Source organism: Procambarus clarkii, chromosome 18, assembly GCF_040958095.1.
Source record: "Procambarus clarkii isolate CNS0578487 chromosome 18, FALCON_Pclarkii_2.0, whole genome shotgun sequence".
NCBI lineage: Eukaryota > Metazoa > Arthropoda > Malacostraca > Decapoda > Cambaridae > Procambarus > Procambarus clarkii.
The window spans coordinates 40,329,309-40,349,335 of NC_091167.1; the positions used below are offsets into that span (position 1 = coordinate 40,329,309).

The following is a 20,027-nucleotide window of genomic DNA, read 5'->3' on the forward strand; positions in this document are numbered from 1 at the left end:
ACAAATCAAGAGACCCAGAATGTGGAATGACCTTCCCAACCATGTTAAAGATTGTACCTCTCTCAACCAGTTTAAGATAAAAACGAAGCACTACCTAATAAATTCCCTGTAACCTACCTTACCCCTCTATTGTCAACCATGTCTGTTTTATTTAAACAACGCTGTTTGTCGACCTAATTGTATTTGTGCTGCTTTTTCAACCATGTTCCCCCCTTTCTTATTTTTATTTTTATTTGTTCTCAACACATTTAATACTTTAAACTCAATTAGTATTAAGTTTTAGTCTTTAATGTTTTTCCTGCCCGAAACGCTTTGCGTAATAGTGGCTTTAGGCATTGTATGTACTAGCTCTATCTATAAATCCATCAACTTTGTATCTTACCTTGTATGTATGTACCTTACCTGAATAAAAATTTATTTATTTATTTATTATTATTTATGTTAGATTAAGGACCTGCCCGAAACGCTGCGCGTACTAGTGGCTTTACAAGATTGTAAATACTATGCTATGTATTCTCTCTAACCCAATGTACCTTCTTGTATATAAATAAATAAATTAATAAATAAATAAACTACGGACGGGTCTCTACTATCATTTGTTTACACATGTTAAACGCAAGACTCGTTTCTGTACTTGCTTGCCACACCAGCCTGGTATATTATAAGGGACAAACTACCTGCTGAGCCTGCCCGTGTACACAACCTCCAAGATGTCTCGTCTGCTGCGGCCGGCTGGTGCTCTACTGAACAATTACACAAACAAGACATCTCTGGTCAAGGTACACTTGCGTTTACATGTTTATGGAAGATGAGAGGTGAGAGGCGGGGCTGTGGCAGACGTTGTGTGGAGGTTTGGTAAGCTGAATAATCCTTACATCGTTGTGCTCCCTTACCCGACGGGTCGCCCTATTTTTTAAAGATTAAATGATCTACTCGTATCAAATTGGGATTACTTTACACCAGTTAAGTTACTTTAGTACTTTGATGGCGATTTAGTTGCTTTTGTGTGACCTTGATATTCGCCTGCGTATGGTCATACAAACCACAAGCTTCACCCACATTCATCCTTCTCTTAATTAATAATTTTGTATTAACTTGTACTCAAGAGGTATATAGGTAATCTTTAAAGCGCAATAATTAAAGTACGATAGTCTCTTGATCCTGGGTTCGATTATTTATTTTTATTTATTTATGAGGAAGGTTTATGATCTGACCACACACTATAGAAGGTGAAGGGACAACGACATTTCGGTCCGTCCTGGACCATTCTCAAGTCTATCACAAGCGACTTGTCGTCGTCTCTTCACCTTCTAGTGTGTGGTCTGGTCAACACACATCAGCCATGTTATTGTGATTCATCGCCTGCATAAGGTTTATGATTATTAGGAAGGACGAGATGTTAAGGCTTTATTTACATTCGATTGGCCTTTTCACTCACATCTGGGTATACTGTTTACCTAACAGTGAACAGTATACCAACTTGCAGTAAACTTGAGAGTTGGTAAACTGTTATGGGTTGCATGCTGGGAAAGGTCAGTTATTAGCAGAGAGACCTCATAGGTCTACGAGGCTTCTTGTCTTCCTCAACAAAACCAGGAAAAGCATTTGAAGCTGTGCATGGGGGTTGGTCTCCAACACTTTATTTCTTATGGGGTTAAGCTGTGTTATGCTGTTAATTAAGACAGCTGACAAAATACCCAAGGTAGGAAGTGGTGTTTCCTCTCATTGTAAATTAGGTCATCGTGTCTGCTACCGAAAATCTAACTTTTCATCCATTCAGAAGAGTAAGGTGGAAAAAATGTAAGGTGACCAAATTTTACATTGGCAATGTTGCACTACTGTTCTAACAAACATGATTTTGCATTTTTCAGTCCATATTATATTAGTACTTTATTTACTGTATCCAAAAATTGCAGTGCCCCATTGACTTGTACAGATTATGTAGGGGCTCGCTTGGTTTTCATATAAAGTATTAATAGATATTTTTTTACACTGCAATAAAAATGGCACAATTTATATATGGTGTGTTCGGTCAAATGACATCAAATTCTGTTAGTTTACTGTCTTGTACATCCTACTCATTCATCAAGGCTAACAGACACGTATGGTCACTGTTTGGTAGAAGGTTCCCATGTGGATTTTTTAACCTAACTTGATCATCTTAGTCTCCGTGGTGTAGTGGTAAAGCACTCGCTGCACTTCACAAGTGCTTTGGCCTGGGTCCGTATCCTGGCCGGGGAGGATTTACTTGGCACCAATCCATAACTGTAGCCTCTGTTCACCCAGCAGTGAACGGGTACCTGGTTGTTAAAATGATTTGGCGGGTCGTATTCTGGGGAAAATTAGGATTAAGGACCTGCACGAAACAGTATGCGTGCTAGTGGCTGTGCAAGAATGTAAGAACTCGTATGTGTGTGTGTGTGTGTGTATATATATATACTGTACTGTATATATAGTATATAAAAAATAAATATGATAAAGGGTTAAGTTGCTCCTTTTAGAACTTTCATATACTATTTACCTATGCTTTTCTAGAAATTGTTGGCATAATAGGATAGGTTATTGTTGTATTTGGATTAGAACTAGTTTAATAAGGCAACTTGACCCCTGGACAATGATTACAGAGCTGTGTAAGTGTGATAGACAAATCAAGGTCTTCCTAGACCAATGACTGGCTTTTCCTAGGATGCAACCCACAATAATTTTTTTAACTACCAGGCACACATTAGTTGATAGGCAAACAAAGGCATCACATATAAGGAAAGTTAAGTAATGTGTCCAAACGTCTCGCCCTGCCCATGAATCGATTCCAGGATCATCAGTTGGGGCAATGGTGCTGATTGTTGTCCTACATGGTACCTTGAAGTTAAGAATTGGCAAAGCATATTTTAGAATTATTAGGTGTAAGTGGAATTCATTTACTTAGTACTAGGAGTGTCGCCAGTCAATTTGTTCGTAAATTTGTATTTTAATGCGTTAGTGTTGTCACTTAATATTTTGGCTCGACTTTCTTGATTATATAAATGGGCTAAATATCACATTTAATTTCTAATTTTGTATATATTTAAAATAATAAAATGAGCTGCTTTTTGCATTCTCCAGTTCAAGTGACAGTTCTGCTGTCACTGGGAGATGAGGGAAGTGCTGCCAGAAAAAGGTTTAGTGTTAAAATTTATGATCTATTAAGTAGATCCTTTCAGCTTCCTCACCATGGTGCCTCTGTAACAACTGCCTGGGACCCTGGGGTTCTCTGGGGTCCAGTTGTGGCCTAAGAGGCCTTGGTTCCAGGCATTTTAGTGCTATTAAATGTGACGTTTCCTAAGTCCATGAAAGACCAGATAATGTCTGTTTCATCATAGATCAGATGACTTGAGTGGTTGCCAGGTCTAACAGGTTCATTGTTTCAACTGACTGTTGTGGAAGTCAGTCTTGGGACTGATCTTAAAGCACTCAGGACAGTGGGGACTCTCCCATTGATAATAAAGGGCCAATAGGTTACACCCACCCAGTTCTGGGAGTGCCTTTTGGCCTATACCCCAGGATCTGAGTTTTCTGAGATTGGCTATTGACTAAAGGCCTAATCTTTGAAATGAGGGTTATCCCTAGAGTACCAGAAAGGGGCATGGTAATGGAACAACTCGGGAGTGTTAACATTTTCGTAATGTAATTACTTAGTGTAGTTTCTGGATGAGAACTACGCTCATGGTGTCCCTTCACAGCACTGTCATATAACTTTTTGAAACTACCAGAAACTTGGCCTCTACCACCACCACCTTGCGTAACTTGTTCCAACCATCTACTACTGTTTGCGAAATTGAATTTTCTTATTTTTCGGCAGCTTTGTTTAGTTAGTTTAAATCTATGACCTCTTGTTCTTGAAATCCCTGGTCTCTGGAACTCTTCCTTATCAATTTTACCAATTCCCATTACTGTTGTGTACATGTGATCATACTGCCTCTTTTTCTTCTATCTTCTACTTTTGGCATATTTAATGCCTCTAACCTCTCCTCGTAGCTCTTGTCCTTCAACTATTATGTATGGACTATTATGCCATTACTGGTCAGTCACAGCTGGCATTAACTAAACCCATAGTGGGCTATTCAAGCTTCATAGTTATTCTTTTATAAAATTTGAAATACTGTATAGTAATTTAATTACTGTATTTGTTTTGGATTTTAGGGGGACTGTTTTCAGATTTGTTTCATAAGTATGCCTTTTATTGTAGCCTTGGATAAGTAATTTGTCGTCCAAGATGAACTGTACAGAACTTGAATTTGCTTAATACAGGTATGTATAAAGTTTGTGTGCTTATTACTGTACTTGTATATAACAAAATACTTTATATTCTAGTCAGCAAGATGGAGGGCTACAGCTGTCAGTGCAAGTTATGAACAAACTCTCCTTAATGTGCCACCTACTAGAGTTACTGTGCTGGATAATGGCTTCAGGGTAGCAAGTGAGGATTCAGGAGCCCCAACAGCTACTGTGGGTCTGTGGATTGATACTGGTTCTCGATTTGAAACTGATGCTAACAATGGTGTGGCCCACTTCTTGGAGCATATGGCTTTTAAGGTTAGATACATTTTTATTTTGTAAACAATTAAGTTTTTAAAATTATACTGTTCTTTACAGTAGCAACAATATTCTTGACTTTGATTGGTAATTAATTTTGGTGGAATTGTGGTGATTTTTTTTTTTTTTTTTTTAAATGGGAATCACCCCTTGAAGTAGCACTAGTCTAAACTAATTAGTGGTACTGTATCCCTAACCAGTGTGGCAGTAACATGCAAACCAATGAACAGTTTGGATTTGGAATATAAAGTCATGTACCGTACTGTATATGAATCCTATTAAGTTTCTATGGCAGTGACTTGAACAATACAGATTTAATTTCCTGTGGGAAAATTACCATGTAATGGAGTGGGAAAGGAATTGGGCATAAACCTCCATGTTACCTAGTCTATGCAAATAGAATTTTAATGAATAAATTTAAAGAAAAGTAATTGTTTAATACACTAATGAACTAACTTTATTTAGGGTACATCGAAGAGATCTCAGACCGACCTCGAGCTAGAAGTGGAAAATATGGGCTCCCATCTTAATGCCTATACCTCCAGGGAACAGACAGTTTTTTATGCAAAGTGTTTCTCCCAAGATGTGCACAGGGCTGTTGAGATTCTTTCAGACATCATTCAGAACAGCAAGTTTGGAGAGGTGAGTGTGTGAGGCTAGAATTAATTGGACTTAAAATTTGAGTTAGAGATTTTTGGCAAACAAATGGCCAAAAATTATAATGTTAATTTTTGTACTTTCCTGGTAAAGATTCAGCCAACTCGAATGCCCGGCTTACTCAAAAGGGGGGAGGGGGGTGGATTATCAATTCAGATTATCAAGCGTAGACACATTTTAAGTAACTTGAGTAATAATTGGGACAATTAAATAAGTTTATCCTTAAATTATAAAAGGTGTAAAACTATTGTAAGGCAGGGTGGGTATATAATGAGGATTGTTTTTTAAATTTTTTTCGTTTACTAGTAAGTACAATACTAAAAAACAATTATTTTTAGGGCAGCCCACTCGGTGGCTCACCAGAGCTGAAGCATTGGCACTCCAGGTCATTGCAGTCTCATCAGGCATTTCTGACAATCTCTGATGGGAAATCCATGTAAATAGTCAAAAGGGTGTCGCAAAACTAAAAGCACTTGTACAAGAATTATGGTGCAAATGAAGACGAAACAATGCTAAACACAAACGACTGAAATGCCACTCCTCTGCTTTCCCTAACCAGATTGCAATATGAGTCAACCAGGGGGTCTGGCAAGGCCAATCCTCTCACTGTTTCCTGGTGCTTGAATTTCTTGACTAGTATGTCCAAACACTTGAAAGATTATAAATAGGTTTTTGGTCAAAATATTAAAATATTTGGTAAAATTTTATTTATTGTCCTATTATCTTGGGACTAGTTTTAAAATGCGCGCCTTTACGTTGCATACAATTTGATACCAAAATGAAAGATGTAACACAAATTTGTCAGAACACTGGAAAGATATAAATAATTTTGTGATGATGAGCTTCTAGGATTAAAATATTTGTTAAAGTTCCAGTTATTGCTCTATTATTATGGGACTAGTTTTAAAATGCATGCCTTTTTATGGAGAACAATTTGATACTAAAATGAAAGACGTAACACGAAAATTGATGTTATCAAACTGAATGAGTATACACATTAGGTTGCAGTGTACAAATTAGCGCTCGTTCACAGGTAACTTTAGGCTTTTCTGCCGGGAGGCACTCCAGGCTTTTGTACATTATATTCATACACATCTGTAGGGAATTTAATTGAGAACACAATGATACCAAAACAAGCGACGTAGCACAAGAATTAAGGTGAGAATACTGAAACGAGTATACACATTTTACTGATTTTGTGCGCTCACGGGTAACTTTTGCCGACTTTAGGCTTTGCTGTTGGGAGTCACGCCAGGCTTTTGGACATTAAATTCATACACACCTGTAGGGAATTTAATTGCAAACACAATGATACCAAAACGAACGGCGTAGCACGAGAATTAAGGTGAGAAAGCTGAAACGAGTATATAATATATAACGAAACGAGTAGGGATCCATGACCTCTAAGTTGACCGCGCGCATGTCGGGTGAGCGATAGTGTTAAATGGTGAAAATCGTTATTGTATTTGATGTTAAAGTTGCTGAATACAGGGAGGATTTTAGGCATAAAAACAGGTGTCTGTAACAATACTGTACAATATTGTTTACTTTGTGATGCTTGATTTGAGTCTGGGCTTTTATATTTTAAGCTCTTAATTTATTAACAGGCAGAAATTGAGCGAGAACGTGGCGTGATCTTGCGTGAGATGCAAGAGGTGGAAAGCAATCTTCAAGAGGTGGTTTTTGACCATCTTCATTCTGTAGCATTTCAAGGAACTCCTTTGGGACGTACAATTCTTGGACCAACAAAGAACATAAAGTGAGTACATAAGTTGAATTATAATTATTTGTTCTGGGAGGGCTTTTCTTATTAACTTCCTGAGGTACCTGCCTGATTTAGCTCCAAACATAACATACCCCCTACCAGGCCCTTGTGAGTTACGAGCACCTACCGGAGACTAGAAGCAAAATCCTGGCCACTCAATAGAGACAAGGGAGTCTTGGGATATGCTAGATCAACCCAAACCAAAAGGAAAAAAAAAAAAAGGTGGAGTGCCCCAAAACGAGCAACTACGTAGAGAAATGTTAGCAACCTTGACAAACTATGCACACTTGTTAACCAGTCCCAAGCACATGTTACTTTCCTAACACCAAATGGCAACCAGCTGACGACTTCAGTAATAGGCCTGGTGTGGCTATGGCCACAGCTTGTGTTGTGGTAGTCCTTCCTGGCTTCAGTTTCAACTAAGTGTTGGCTATTCTTTATGACCTTGTCCTGCAGAGGTGTGTGTGTGTACCAATTTTACTTTGCTTCACATTAGTTTTTCTAGCCTTGTATTACACTGCACCCTTTTAGCCTTGTTTGCCTCAACTGCTTGTGGCTAGAGTTGCATCACAATTTGTCACTAGCATTGCCCCTGCCCTGTCAGGTATCTGCTCCTTGGGGAGGCATCCTCTCGAGGTTCCTTGCACTGGGTAGAGTATGGGCTTCATCTCCTTTATGGGGGAGGTTATGTAGTCGTAATGGCTTACTGCTTTCCCCTGATTTATGTGTGGGCTGCTTCCCTTCCTGTATGGGGTGGTTGAAGTTGCATAAAAAAAATTTTTTCTTATGTTAGTTTTAAGTGCTCGGTTTGGGTTCACCAACCTGCTCTTGGTCTGTTCTCTGCTTATGCCTTCCATTGCTAAATTTACCAAGGCTGGGGGTTGGTGTGGGTTTAGTACACATCTAGCACCTGGCCTCCCAGCTGGTCACTCCCCAGTCAATGCTTGTATTAACTCATGTCTTGTGTAATCTGGGATTGGCCCTTTCCTCTGAGCCTGCTGTTGCTGAATGTTGTCTACAAATGTGACAATTTTCATATTAGGTTTACTTATTTTTTCTTTTTATCATTTTAAATGTTAATATATAAATACACTAATATACAAAATGGAACAGACAGCCAAACAAACTTTTTTCTGGGTGCTATGGGGTTTTTGTTGCATGCTAATAGTCGGACTTTCTTTCTCCATCACTCCTGTGTTTGTGTGTATTCCCTGGAATCAGACGTGCATCATTGCTGGTCTGTCTTTTTCTGTGCTGCAGTTGTAGGGTGTGGTATTTCAGGCAGTGGTTACTGTACGGAACAGCATACCATTTCTCAGTTCGGTGGTCTTGGTCTTGCTTTGATGCCTCAGAGTTGGTTTCCCTGCTCTTTTTGCTTGAAGGTGGAGTGTTTGATTATGGGAACATGGTTGTGATTTTGTTCCTTCTTGTTCCTCATTGTTTTGGGCCATGCTTATGTGCTGTGTCCAGCTGTCTTTCCCTCTCCTTTGGTTCAGGCTTGGAAGCATTTGTGGTCTTAAGAGTTATTAGCTACTGATTTAGGGATTGCCTCATCCTTACTGAAGGCATACTTTCTTGTCAGGGATCTGTTACCACTTTTGTGGGGATTATTGTACTTGAAGTTGATCTAGATTGTCTCTATGATCTTTGGTACAAGTTGGTGGTACACTAGGGGTTGTGGGAGCACCCAAGTGAGTGCCCTTCACCATTTCATGTTCTCTTGTGCTATCTTTTGCTCAGCATAAAGGACTGATGTCCCCATCAGTTACAGCCCCAAGCCTTCTTCACATGGATACATTTCAAGGTGTCATTAGGCCTGAAATAGAGGGAATACAGAGAACATATACGGCATACACAATAAAACACCTAAATTATTGTTATCGTCTCAAAGCTCTCCAAATATACTTACTAGAAAGGAGACGAGAGAGAGATCAAATAATATACACGTGGCAGCTGCTGGAGGGCCAGGTCCCAAATCTACATAGTAAAATAACAATATACTGGAGTGAACGATATGGAAGAAATTCAGAATAGAACCAGTGAAATGCAGGGGTGCCGTAGGCACAGAAACTGTGTAAACATAAGAGGTTCACGGTTGTTCAACATCCTCCCGGCGAGTATAAGAAATATTGCTGGAACAACTGTGGACATCAAGAGAAAACTATATAATTTTCTCCAAGGAGTGCCGGACCAACTGGGCTGTGGTGGATATTTGGGCCTGCGGGCCACTCCAAGCAACAGCCTAGTGGACCAAGCTCTCACAAGTCAAGCCTGGCCTCGGGCCGGGCTTGGGGAGTAGAACTCCGAGAACCTAATTAAGCAGGTATCGAGCAGGTCTCTTGGATTCATCTCTTCTTTCTCTGGATAAATTAGCTTTGGTTTCTGTTGCAAGATCAGGACCTCACCTTGTTAATGGATCCTGCTTATTTTGATTTTGGGTATCTCGTACTCCTGGTTGAAGCACGAGGCATCTGGCATCTTGTTCATCAGGTCTGACGACCTGACCTTTAGTGAACAAAACTGGGCAAATGTAGTGGCAGCTAGGAAAAATAATAGGATGGATTAAGTGTTCAAAATGCAGAGATCCCACAGCAATGCAAATACTATTTAAATCACTGGTGCTGTTCCATTTGGAGAGAGATCTGAATTACAGGGAATACAAATAACCTATACTGCATGCATAGAAATGATAAAACGCCTAAATTATTGGGACTGTCTCAAACCTCTCAAAATGTACTCTGGAAAGGAGACAAGAAAGGTATCAAATATAAACATGGAAGATACTGGAAGGCCAGGTCTGAAAATTTGCAAAGTATAACAACATAATACAGAAGCAAAAGATATGGAAGGAAATGCAGAACAGTACCACTAAGGAGTAGAGGTGCCATAGACACAATCAGAGAGCACTATTTGAACATCAGGGGTCCATGGCTGTTTATTACCCTCCCAGCAAGCATTAGAAATATTATAGAAACAAAAGTGGATGTCTTCAATATACACTTAGACAAGTTCCTGCAAAAAGTCATGGACCAACTGGGTTGTAGTGGATATGTGGGCTGCTCCAAGCAACAGCCTGTTGGGCCAAGTTATCACAAGTTGATGCTGGGCTTGGGGAGTAGAAGAACTGAAACCCTTTTCAGGTATGTTCCAGATATAAACTTGTTTTTTTAATTTTTGATCATTTGTTTGTTGTTAAGGGAGTTCATTCAGCGAGTTGGGAGCCTTTGGTATATTTGAACCAGCAGTAGTCTGTATTGGTTCAGTGACTTTCTGGATGCCTTTCCTGGTGAGGTGGCAGAGTGTCACCTACTTCCTGCATCTTTGTGAGAGGTGGGAGCAGGTTCTGGCTGTGGTGCCCGGTAGGCTGAACTGAACTTCACGGCTGGTGTGATCTCATAGTTGGGAGCCATCTCAGCAAGATGGCTTTAGGGAGCCACCTGAGCTCGCCCAGAAATTAGTGTTTCATTACATTCAATGCTGATTTTTTCCTGTTCCAAGACACATTTCAGTAGTCTCTGTAATTAAAATTTGCAATAAATTATTATATTACAGGTCTATCAGTCGAGCAGACCTGGTTGAGTACATCACAACCCACTACAAGGGCCCACGAATTGTGTTAGCAGGTGCTGGTGGTGTAGATCACGACTCTCTAGTAAAGATGGCAGAGGAGCACTTTAAGGGCCTGGGTATTTCTTACGAAGGTGATCCTCCAGAAATTGCACCATGTCGTTTTACAGGTATGTAAATTAAAATTGCATTTTGATGGTCCTACTTACATGTACCCAATTTCTTTAATTGTAATTATTTGAATGCATGTCCTCACTTATTCCTACAACAAAAGTATATATTACTCAGGTTCAGAAATTCGTGTACGTGATGACAGCATGCCTCTAGCTCACATTGCTATGGCAGTGGAAGGTGCTGGTTGGGCTGATGCAGACAACATACCACTCATGATTGCCAACACCATTGTCGGTTCCTGGGATCGCACCCATGGTGGAGGTTCTCACAATGCTTCCAACCTTGCCCAGGTGAGTAGAGCTTGAGTGCATTGTATTTTCTGTGTGCAAAAAGTAGAGTATTATACAGTTCAGTTTTATTTATTTGTAAGTATATCAGAGAAATGCCCAACTTAAAAATATTGTGCATTAATGTTCCCTCATTTTCATCTTACGACTTAAAAATTGCGTCCATATTTAATTTTGTAGTGTCTGCAATATCTGGATAATGCCTTTGTATACTGGCATGAAACTTTCAAGATATATATATAGTGGTGTGAGGAAGAGACTATTTCTGGTGGCTGGAAATGATCACAGTAATCTCAGTAGCTAAAGCTACTGTACCTTGGAAGTTTTAAGATACTCAATTGTTTGTTTTTTGCAAGAATGATTAAAAGATACCAAATTTTTATTTGGGTATGTTTGTCATAAACTTCTACCATATTGTACCATACTTGTTTAATGATTATTCTTATGTAATAGTTGATGCATAAATTTTGGACTAAAAGATAATGATGAACCCAACCCATACATCTGAAAAGAAATGACAACGTATCAATGCATTGCTTCCTTTATTTTAAGGTGTGGTGGTTGGGTGTCTAATCTTCATCAATGTTATTAATATCTTTGTGGTGTTATATGTAAAGTTATCATTCTGGTGTCATTTTGTGGAATGCCGCCTCTGTAGCTTCATACAAGTTGCCATTAAAGCAAATTGATTTAGGCCACTGTGTGGCTAGTAACAGACAGGCTTACCTTCAGTACCCGTGGGATAACTTAAAATACCTGTTTATATTATTTATTTTGTGTTCCTTTTGTGTTTTTCAAATGACTAATAAGTTTTTCTTTTCAGGCTTCTGTTGCAGAGAATCTTTGTCACTCATTCCAGTCATTCAATACCTGCTACAAGGACACTGGCCTGTGGGGAATATACTTTGTTTCCGAGCCAATGAAAATTGATGTAAGATATTTGTCTTCAGTATTTGCTTTAAATTCATAGTCTGTTTTGATTGTTTAAATAGCCTTGTACTTCATATAAAGTTCTTTCATTGGCTGTACCATCTGATCAAATATTTTACAATCAGTATTGAGTTTCTTAGTTTTACCATATATTTTTATTTCTGTATTATAGATAAACCAATGTTCAAAAGTCTGCCTGTTCTAATTCTATGTTGTGCTTAAGGTGCCAGTTTTTGGGGTTCACTGACTGAGATGGGGATTCTGTTGTGCCTAGATTTTGGGAGTAGCACTGCTGTTTATACAGTACTTGCATCAGTGGTGCAGTGTCTTTTGTTGCCATGAAGGCATTTGGACTTTGTCTTGGCTCACTTTCTCTGCTCTTTGATGTGCTCTTTTTTTTTTTTTTTTTTTTGTCACTGTCCCTTGTTTTGCTGTGTATCTTTTTCCTGGTCTGTTTCCTGTTGCTGGAACACTCTCTTTCCGGAGATTTCTCACGCTCTGTGCTTTGTGGTGATAGTTTGCCATTTCTTTCAGGGTTGCCTGTGTGGCTCGGGTTATTGACTCGGTTGTGTTCTCGGTATCCCTTGTCCACAGGTGTATTTCTGGGTGGTAATCTTTAGCTGGCCTTCTGCTTGCCCACAGGCCCTTGTAATCTGCAAGTTGCAGCATTCTCCACATTTTTTTGTTTTGGGCAGAGTTTGGGTTCATGGATTCTGACGGTCTTTTTGGATTTTTGCAGCTCGGCACCTAGTCCATAGTTTCAGGCTGTTTCCCTCTTGAGATTACTGGTAATTCCCCTTCCTTGCATGGTATGGGCCTGTTTTCTTCTTCATGGTGAGAGCGCCTTCCTAGGTGGGTAGCTTAAGGAGCCATCAAAGGACCCACTAGCCTGGGGTGTTTCATTACATTTAACACTGGACTTTTGATTCCATACATTCACTTCCATATACAGCCGAGTGGACAGCACTTCGGATTCGTAGTCCTGACGTTCAATCCCGATGGAGGCGGAAACAAATTAGGCAGAGTTTTTCGCCCTGATGCCCCCATTTCCTAGAAGTAAATAGGACCTGGGAGTTACAGCTGTTACAGGCTGCTTCCTGGGGGGGGGGGGGTGTAACAAAAGAGGCCTGGTAGAGGACCATGCCACGGGGACGCTAAGCCCCGAAATCATCTCAAGATAACCTCAAGATAGGGCAGGAATGATTGAGCATGTTTCCTTCCTTCCTTCCTAGTGCTTTTGTTCTAGCAGTGAATAGGTACCTGGGAGTTAGGCAGTAGTTGTGGGGTTGCATCCAGGGGAGGGTCAGGTAAGATAATTATCAGAAGAAAGCACTAAGCCATTATGACTATGTAGTACTTGGAAGGAATGAGAAGGATTTGGGATAGGACAGAGGAAAGGAATGGTAGTTCAACCTTGGGGAGACCTCAATACAAGCTTAGTGTATAAATACACACAGGCTTCCTCTCCCAACAAAACAAATTATAATTTATATCTTGTATTTTCTTTAATTGCTCTGTGAAAGGTACCGAGGCATAGTAGCCATAGACAGTATGCCTGTGCACTCTGCACCAGACACTAATTCCTGGAATTTCATATTCATCAAGAATTGTAAGCTTATTGCAGGCCCTTAACATTGGAGACAGGTCTTAGATACCGGTGTTATTCTTGACATACTAAAAGCAGTGAAGATAGCACAACTCCAAAAAGGAGGGAATAAAGCAGATACAAAAAAAAATATAGGCCGATAGCAATAACATCATACATCATAAAAATCTTTGAGAAGAGTTCTAAGAAGATCACAAAACACATGGAATCATCACATCTACATAATCCTGAACAACATGGGTTCAGAACAGGGTGCTCTTGCCTATCACAATTGCTGGACCTCTATATGGCCTTAGATACCATGGAAGATTAACATAATATGCATAGATTTCACAAAGACCTTCGAAAAAAGTGTCCATGGTGTTATTATACTCGAGGAATTATGTACTGGAAAAATAGGAAGACGGATATTACATCTCCTAACAGAACCCAGTGTGTAATAGTCAACAAACTATAATCCAGGTCATCCACCATGAAGAGCTCAGTGTCCCAGGGTACTGTGCTTGCTCCAGTACTCTCTCTCATATCGGACATAGACAAGGTTCAAACTATAGTACTGCATCATCCTTTGCAGATGACACTAGGATTCTTATGAGAATAGACAATATAGAGGATACAGCAAACTTCTGATCTGATGTAAATCTGGTCTTTCAATGGGCCACAGAAAATAATAATGCATTTAATGAAGACAAGACAAGTTCCAGCTCCTGCACTGTGAAAAAATATATATATATATAAATATGGAAACCACATATGACACTTTGTCTAATCATATTATAGAATGAAAAAAACATTGTAAAGGATTTGGGTGTAATCATGTCAAAAGACCTTACCTTTAAAGAACACAATAAAGTAGCTGTCACAATGGCAAGAAAAATGACAGGATGGATAACAAGTACCTTTCAAAAAAGAGATGCCATACCAATGATACTTTTCAAATGATGAGTCACAGTAGCTGAAGGGATGATGACCAAACCACACACGAGAAGATAAAGAAATGCCGACGTTCTGTCCATCCTGAACCATTATCAAGTCGTGTGTGATAAAGACATAAGACTTGATAATGGTCTTGGAGGGAGGGACCGAAACATCGTTTCTTCACCTTGTGGTGTGTGGTTTGGTCATCATACATTTAAAGATACAAGTCTACTCTTAACCCTTGCACTGCTCACCTATTTTCGGCAAAAACGTCTTGGTGCAATTGTCAAGGACATAATTTTGTTATTTTTACAAATGTTCAGGTAAATTTAATGTCAAAATGTTTATAAAGTCAACTATTTCCATTTCAAAACACAAATATTAATGAAAACATTAAAAAACATTAAAATATAGCCAAATTAAAAAACAAAAAGCACAACTCTCTGAGCGCCTAAAGGCGCTTTGCGCAGTGCAGTGGTTAAGAGTGGTTACCTTGAGGTGATTCCGGGGCTCAGCGACCCCGCGGCCCGGTTGTCGACCAGGCCTCCTTGTTGCTGGACTGGTCAACCAGGCTGTTGGACGCGGCTGCTCGCAGCCTGACGTATGAGTCAGCCTGGTTGATCAGGTATCCTTTCGAACGTACCTGATCGGGTATCCTTTGGAACGTACTTGATCAGGTATCCTTTGGAACGTACCTGATCATGTACCCTATTTGAGTGGAATAGTTTTGCTCATCCAAGAGCTGGAGAAATTGCTGACCTGGAGAGCGTGCAAAGATCCTTTACTGCTAGAATCTACTCGATAAAACTTCTAAATTATTGGAACCGATTAAATGTCTAACTCTGAATTCTGTAGTGCACAGGTGGGAGAGATGCATAACAATTTATGCTTGAAAAATATTAGAGGAACTGGATCCAAATCTCCACAGAAATAACACCACACGAGACAGAAGGCATGGCAGAATTTATAGAATACCCCCTATTGAAAAGCAGAGATGCAATAGGTACTCTGGGAGACATAAACGTCAAAGGCCCAAGGCTTTTCAACACTCCTGCTACACATAAGGGGCATAACTTGCCGACCTCACACGATGTGCAAAAAAACTCGATTAATACCTCTAAATAATACCTGATCAACTAGGCTGTGAATCATATATCAGGCTGCAAGCAGCTGCATCCAACAGCTTGGTTGACCAGACCACCAACCAGGCAGCGGGGGACGTTGATCACCGCAAGGTAACACAAGGCTGAAGAGGCGGGTGCCAGGTTTATGGCATCTTTTGCCTGTCTTATCTGCCTTTTTATTTTCCTGGATTCCTACATGATTGGGAACTCAGATGTAATTGGTGATCTTGTACAGTATGTTGAAAACTTGTATTTGGTGGGGCGACAGGATGTGATTAGCATAAACTCTTCTACAGTTACGCTTAAAGTATGCTTTTCGAGTCTGGATAGGGAACTATTTATTCTTTGTTGGCTTCGATGGACTGATATTTAGTTTCAGAATGTTATTTCTATAATTTATAATGCATACCAGAAAGGTACAATACTGCACCTACTTTCCTCGTACTCTGCTTTTAGGAAACAAGAACCTGAATTCGTTGTTATGCACTTTTCTACATGTTAAGGGATTCTTCAGTAATAAAACTACTGTATAGGTATTAGATATGTTTAAAATATAGTCTTCAATAATGGTCACATATCCTTTGCAGGACTTCATGTACAACTTGCAGTCTGAATGGATGAGATTGTGCACTAATGTTACCGAGTTTGAAGTTGACCGTGCCAAAAACATTTTGCGCACAAACTTGCTGCTGCAATTGGATGGCACAACCCCTGTGTGTGAAGACATTGGTCGCCAGATGTTGTGCTACAACAGGCGCATTCCTTTACATGAGCTAGATGCTAGAATTGAGGTGAGTGGTTATCTTGTGTACTTTAAAGTTACTTGGCAATGGCATAACAAATTTGTTAATGATTAAAATGAATTGCCTTATTATTAACACTACATAATTGTACAGCATTTGTAGGTTGTGCACTTGTATACTCATTTTTGTTATTTTAAAATAATTGGAAAATAGTTACAATTTTAAATGATCTTGAGTTTGTGGATGTGGGTTCAGGAATGGATGAAAATTATAAGGGAAGAGCTTTGTTCACATGAGAGAGAATGAAGGATTGTGAAGGGGAATGGGTGTGTTAATTGACGAATATATTTAAGTGCAAGATGGGCACACATGCACAAGTGCACATGCTTCAGCGTGCAAGGAGAATATTATAGGAATGAAAGACATGAAAGTAATTTTTAATCAACTGACTATAAGATGCTTCAGAATGGTAATGGGGATTTCAGAGAAGATGTGTTTGGAGAGATGTTTATTTCTATCCAATACGTTAAGCATAGGTTCATACATAGGTTACCTTGAGGTGCTTCCGGGGCTTAGCGTCCCCGCGACCCTACCCCTGCGAAACCCCCGTGAAATAATCGGCAAAATCTGGTCATTAGGTATACATAAAATCAGAGTAAGTGGGATTATACATGTGCTGATATAAGATGTAATTTTTGAGAGGAATGTTTGTGCCAACTAAATCTCGGCACAAACATTTGCATAGTTAACTATGCAAACTTAGGTCAAGTGAAAGCTGTTTTTGTGATCAGAGAAAGTGTAGCAAATGCTATATGTATAGAAATTGGAGATAGTGGAAGAAGGTAAAATATTAGGTGATGTATGGGGAAAGTCTGAGAATTCAAATATAAAAGGGGTATATTTATCGTCCACAACGGAACGCATTTCAAGCAGCCTTTATGTGCTTCGTTGGTCAGTTGTCCTGCACCTTGTGATGGGATTTGGTAGGTATTCAGAAAAGTTTCAAATTGAATGTTTACCAGGTCTGTGTTTCCCAATCAATCTTCTTATTAATTTTGTACTAAACAGCTCTCGGGTCATTATTACTTTTGAAGTAATACTGTATTAATGTTAATTTAAATCAAATTATTTTTATATTGTTCATAAAGATCAAATTGAGAGTACATATTTATTTTTCTGGTTCTGTTATCTACTGGTTGAGCAAGAATTTGTCAGTCAACCCATCCAATATAGACTTTCTAATTCTCTATTGTCCTTGTGGCCTTACTATTTTACTATTCATAAAGTTTTTTTAGTAACTTTTTTTTTTTTTTTTTTTACATTTTTAGCAGCATGAATTATTGTACTGCATAGGCAGGGTTAGAGGTAGTTTTTGGTTGAAAAGTCATGCAAATGAAGTTGTCATTTGCCAGGAGTAATAAAGCCTGTACCTTGTCACCACCTCATTCTGATGTGGAGCTCTCCTGTACACTACTAAGTACATTAACAACATTTTCAAGGACTGCTTCTATAAGGCATTGCTAGATTAGATTCTAGAATGTACTGACAATTTTTTTAGGCTTTTGGTTCTTGTAGTCATAGCAACAATTACTGTGCCAATGATGATAGCACACTTACTAAGCAAATGCCATAGCTGAAAAAACTTGAATTTGAGTTTTTCCATCTTTCTGTAGTTTCTGATGGTAAGCCCCTTCACACAATACCAGTCTCATCAGCATTATTAATATGAAACGGTTGTATTTGTGGTCAGCAATTCTGCTGTAATTTTCTTTTCAATAGTTCAACAGTATTAAATACTTTAACTTTACAGGCTGTGAATGCAGATGTTGTGAGAGAGACATGCTACAGGTACATCTATGACAGGTGCCCAGCTGTTGCTGCTGTTGGGCCGTGCGAGGGGTTACCAGACTACAACCGTATTCGCTCTAGCATGTACTGGCTAAGAGTGTAAAAATATTAATTAGCTTTTGAAATGTATAACCTAATTTTTCATCCTAACAGTTTTCTATATTGGCAAAATGTAGCTTGAACACTTAATTTATGAAGAAAGATTTTGCATGTGAAAATTATCTTGTGTATATATATATATATGGCAAGACTTTTATTGTACATAATGTTTAAATTGTGAAATTACAAGGATGAAATGTTAATGTTTGTTTTTTTCCATACTTTTGTTTTATATATAAATCAGAAGGCCTAGTGGCTCATACAAGACAGCTTCTATTTATTTCCACTGAAATTTGTTCATTTATCTAACTTACGTTTTAAAAACAATCCAGCTATTATGTTGCTAGGTAATTTGCCCCATAATTCAACAAAGCCTTCTAAACCAGTAGTTTACCCCAATCTTTAAATTCGGTGAACTTTTTATCCATTATTTCAAATTCTATTTTGTATTGATAGACTTGAAATCTTATTCATATCCTTTCATCCATTTATGTACTTAACTCTTGGAGAACGGCTATTGAAAAATGGTCTTGCCTGCCAAAAAAAAAAAATAAAATCCTGATAGAATTATTCATTTGTATTATAAATGTAAGAAAACCTGATAAAATGCTTATGTCAATTTTTACTGGTTGGATGAGCTGTGAAAGGTTGCATAGTGGTGGTGTGTTAAGCATCTGTTGACACCTAATAATGACTGCTGCTGCCAAATAATTGCTAAGGGTTAAATCATGTCTCCTCTTACTCTGTCTTTCTGGAGAAATTAAGAGTAAATTTACAATCTTCATAAGGGAGATTTCTAGTTCTTGGTATTCACAATGTCATTCTCTGTACAGTTTTAAGTGAATTTATCCTTTCTGTAGTAAGCTAAAACTGAACTCTTTCTTGCCCTTGTTAGGCCACATTTAGATGTGGCCTAACAAGGCCACATGATAATGCTGAAGAACATCATTTGATGTCTTGTTACTATACTTCTTGGAAAAAAATCTCAGTACTGTAGTACTGTATCTTACATGGCTTATTTTTCATTCATTTATACATTAATTTTTTGGGCTTAAGATTCCTACTAACCATATCATTCTGACTTCATAATTTCAATGTTGTCTAGCTGATATGTAAACGTAATGCCCAAGCTCACAACCCAACATTTTTTGGTATTAACCCATGCACTGCTTGTTAGTTTAATATGACAACCCCATGGTGTAAAAATAATCCCCCCCCCCCCCATTTTTTTCTTTCTGATGTTAAAACTTGTTTCCTGATCATGGGGAAAAGACAAAGATTGTATGACCAATAGAGCAGGGAAGTTTAGCAATACTGTATATGGGCACCAAGTGAGTAGTCACTCGGGAATGCTTATCCATCTACCCCGTGGGGCAGTTGCTACTGCAAATGTTTATGAAGTTATTTCAATGTCTGAAAGTTTTTTTTCCAGTAGTATAACTCAATAGTGTAATTTGAGGAATTTATAGTTAAAGCCATGAAGCATTGCTGTGCTCAAAAATATAATTGCCATATTTAGTGACATTTGAACAGTGTTTTTGCTGTTTTTACATTATATATATACACACACACACATATATATAGCTAATCTGTATTATAAAAACAGCCAAGTAATTCTGGTAGATATGTTAATGAAATCTTTGCACAGTATAGAGCCAAACTGACCAGGCCAGACCAGCAGATGTCATCACCTGATGCAGCAAGAAGCCTTTCTTATGCTGTCACAACACTTATGAA

At 38.7% G+C, this 20,027-nt stretch overlaps 1 protein-coding gene across 1 annotated transcript; it reads left to right on the top strand.

Moving 5' to 3' along the window:
- The first annotated feature begins 619 nt into the window (after positions 1–619).
- Positions 620–18,493, top strand: UQCR-C1 (Ubiquinol-cytochrome c reductase core protein 1). The gene is made up of 9 exons (XM_045736839.2): positions 620–779; positions 4,351–4,572; positions 5,038–5,214; positions 6,837–6,988; positions 10,547–10,731; positions 10,850–11,025; positions 11,846–11,953; positions 16,188–16,391; positions 18,154–18,493. Exons 1-9 carry the CDS (start codon positions 711–713, stop codon positions 18,292–18,294), a joined length of 1,434 nt encoding a protein of 477 aa, XP_045592795.1. The 5' UTR covers positions 620–710; the 3' UTR covers positions 18,295–18,493.
- Positions 18,494–20,027: the final 1,534 nt, after the last annotated feature.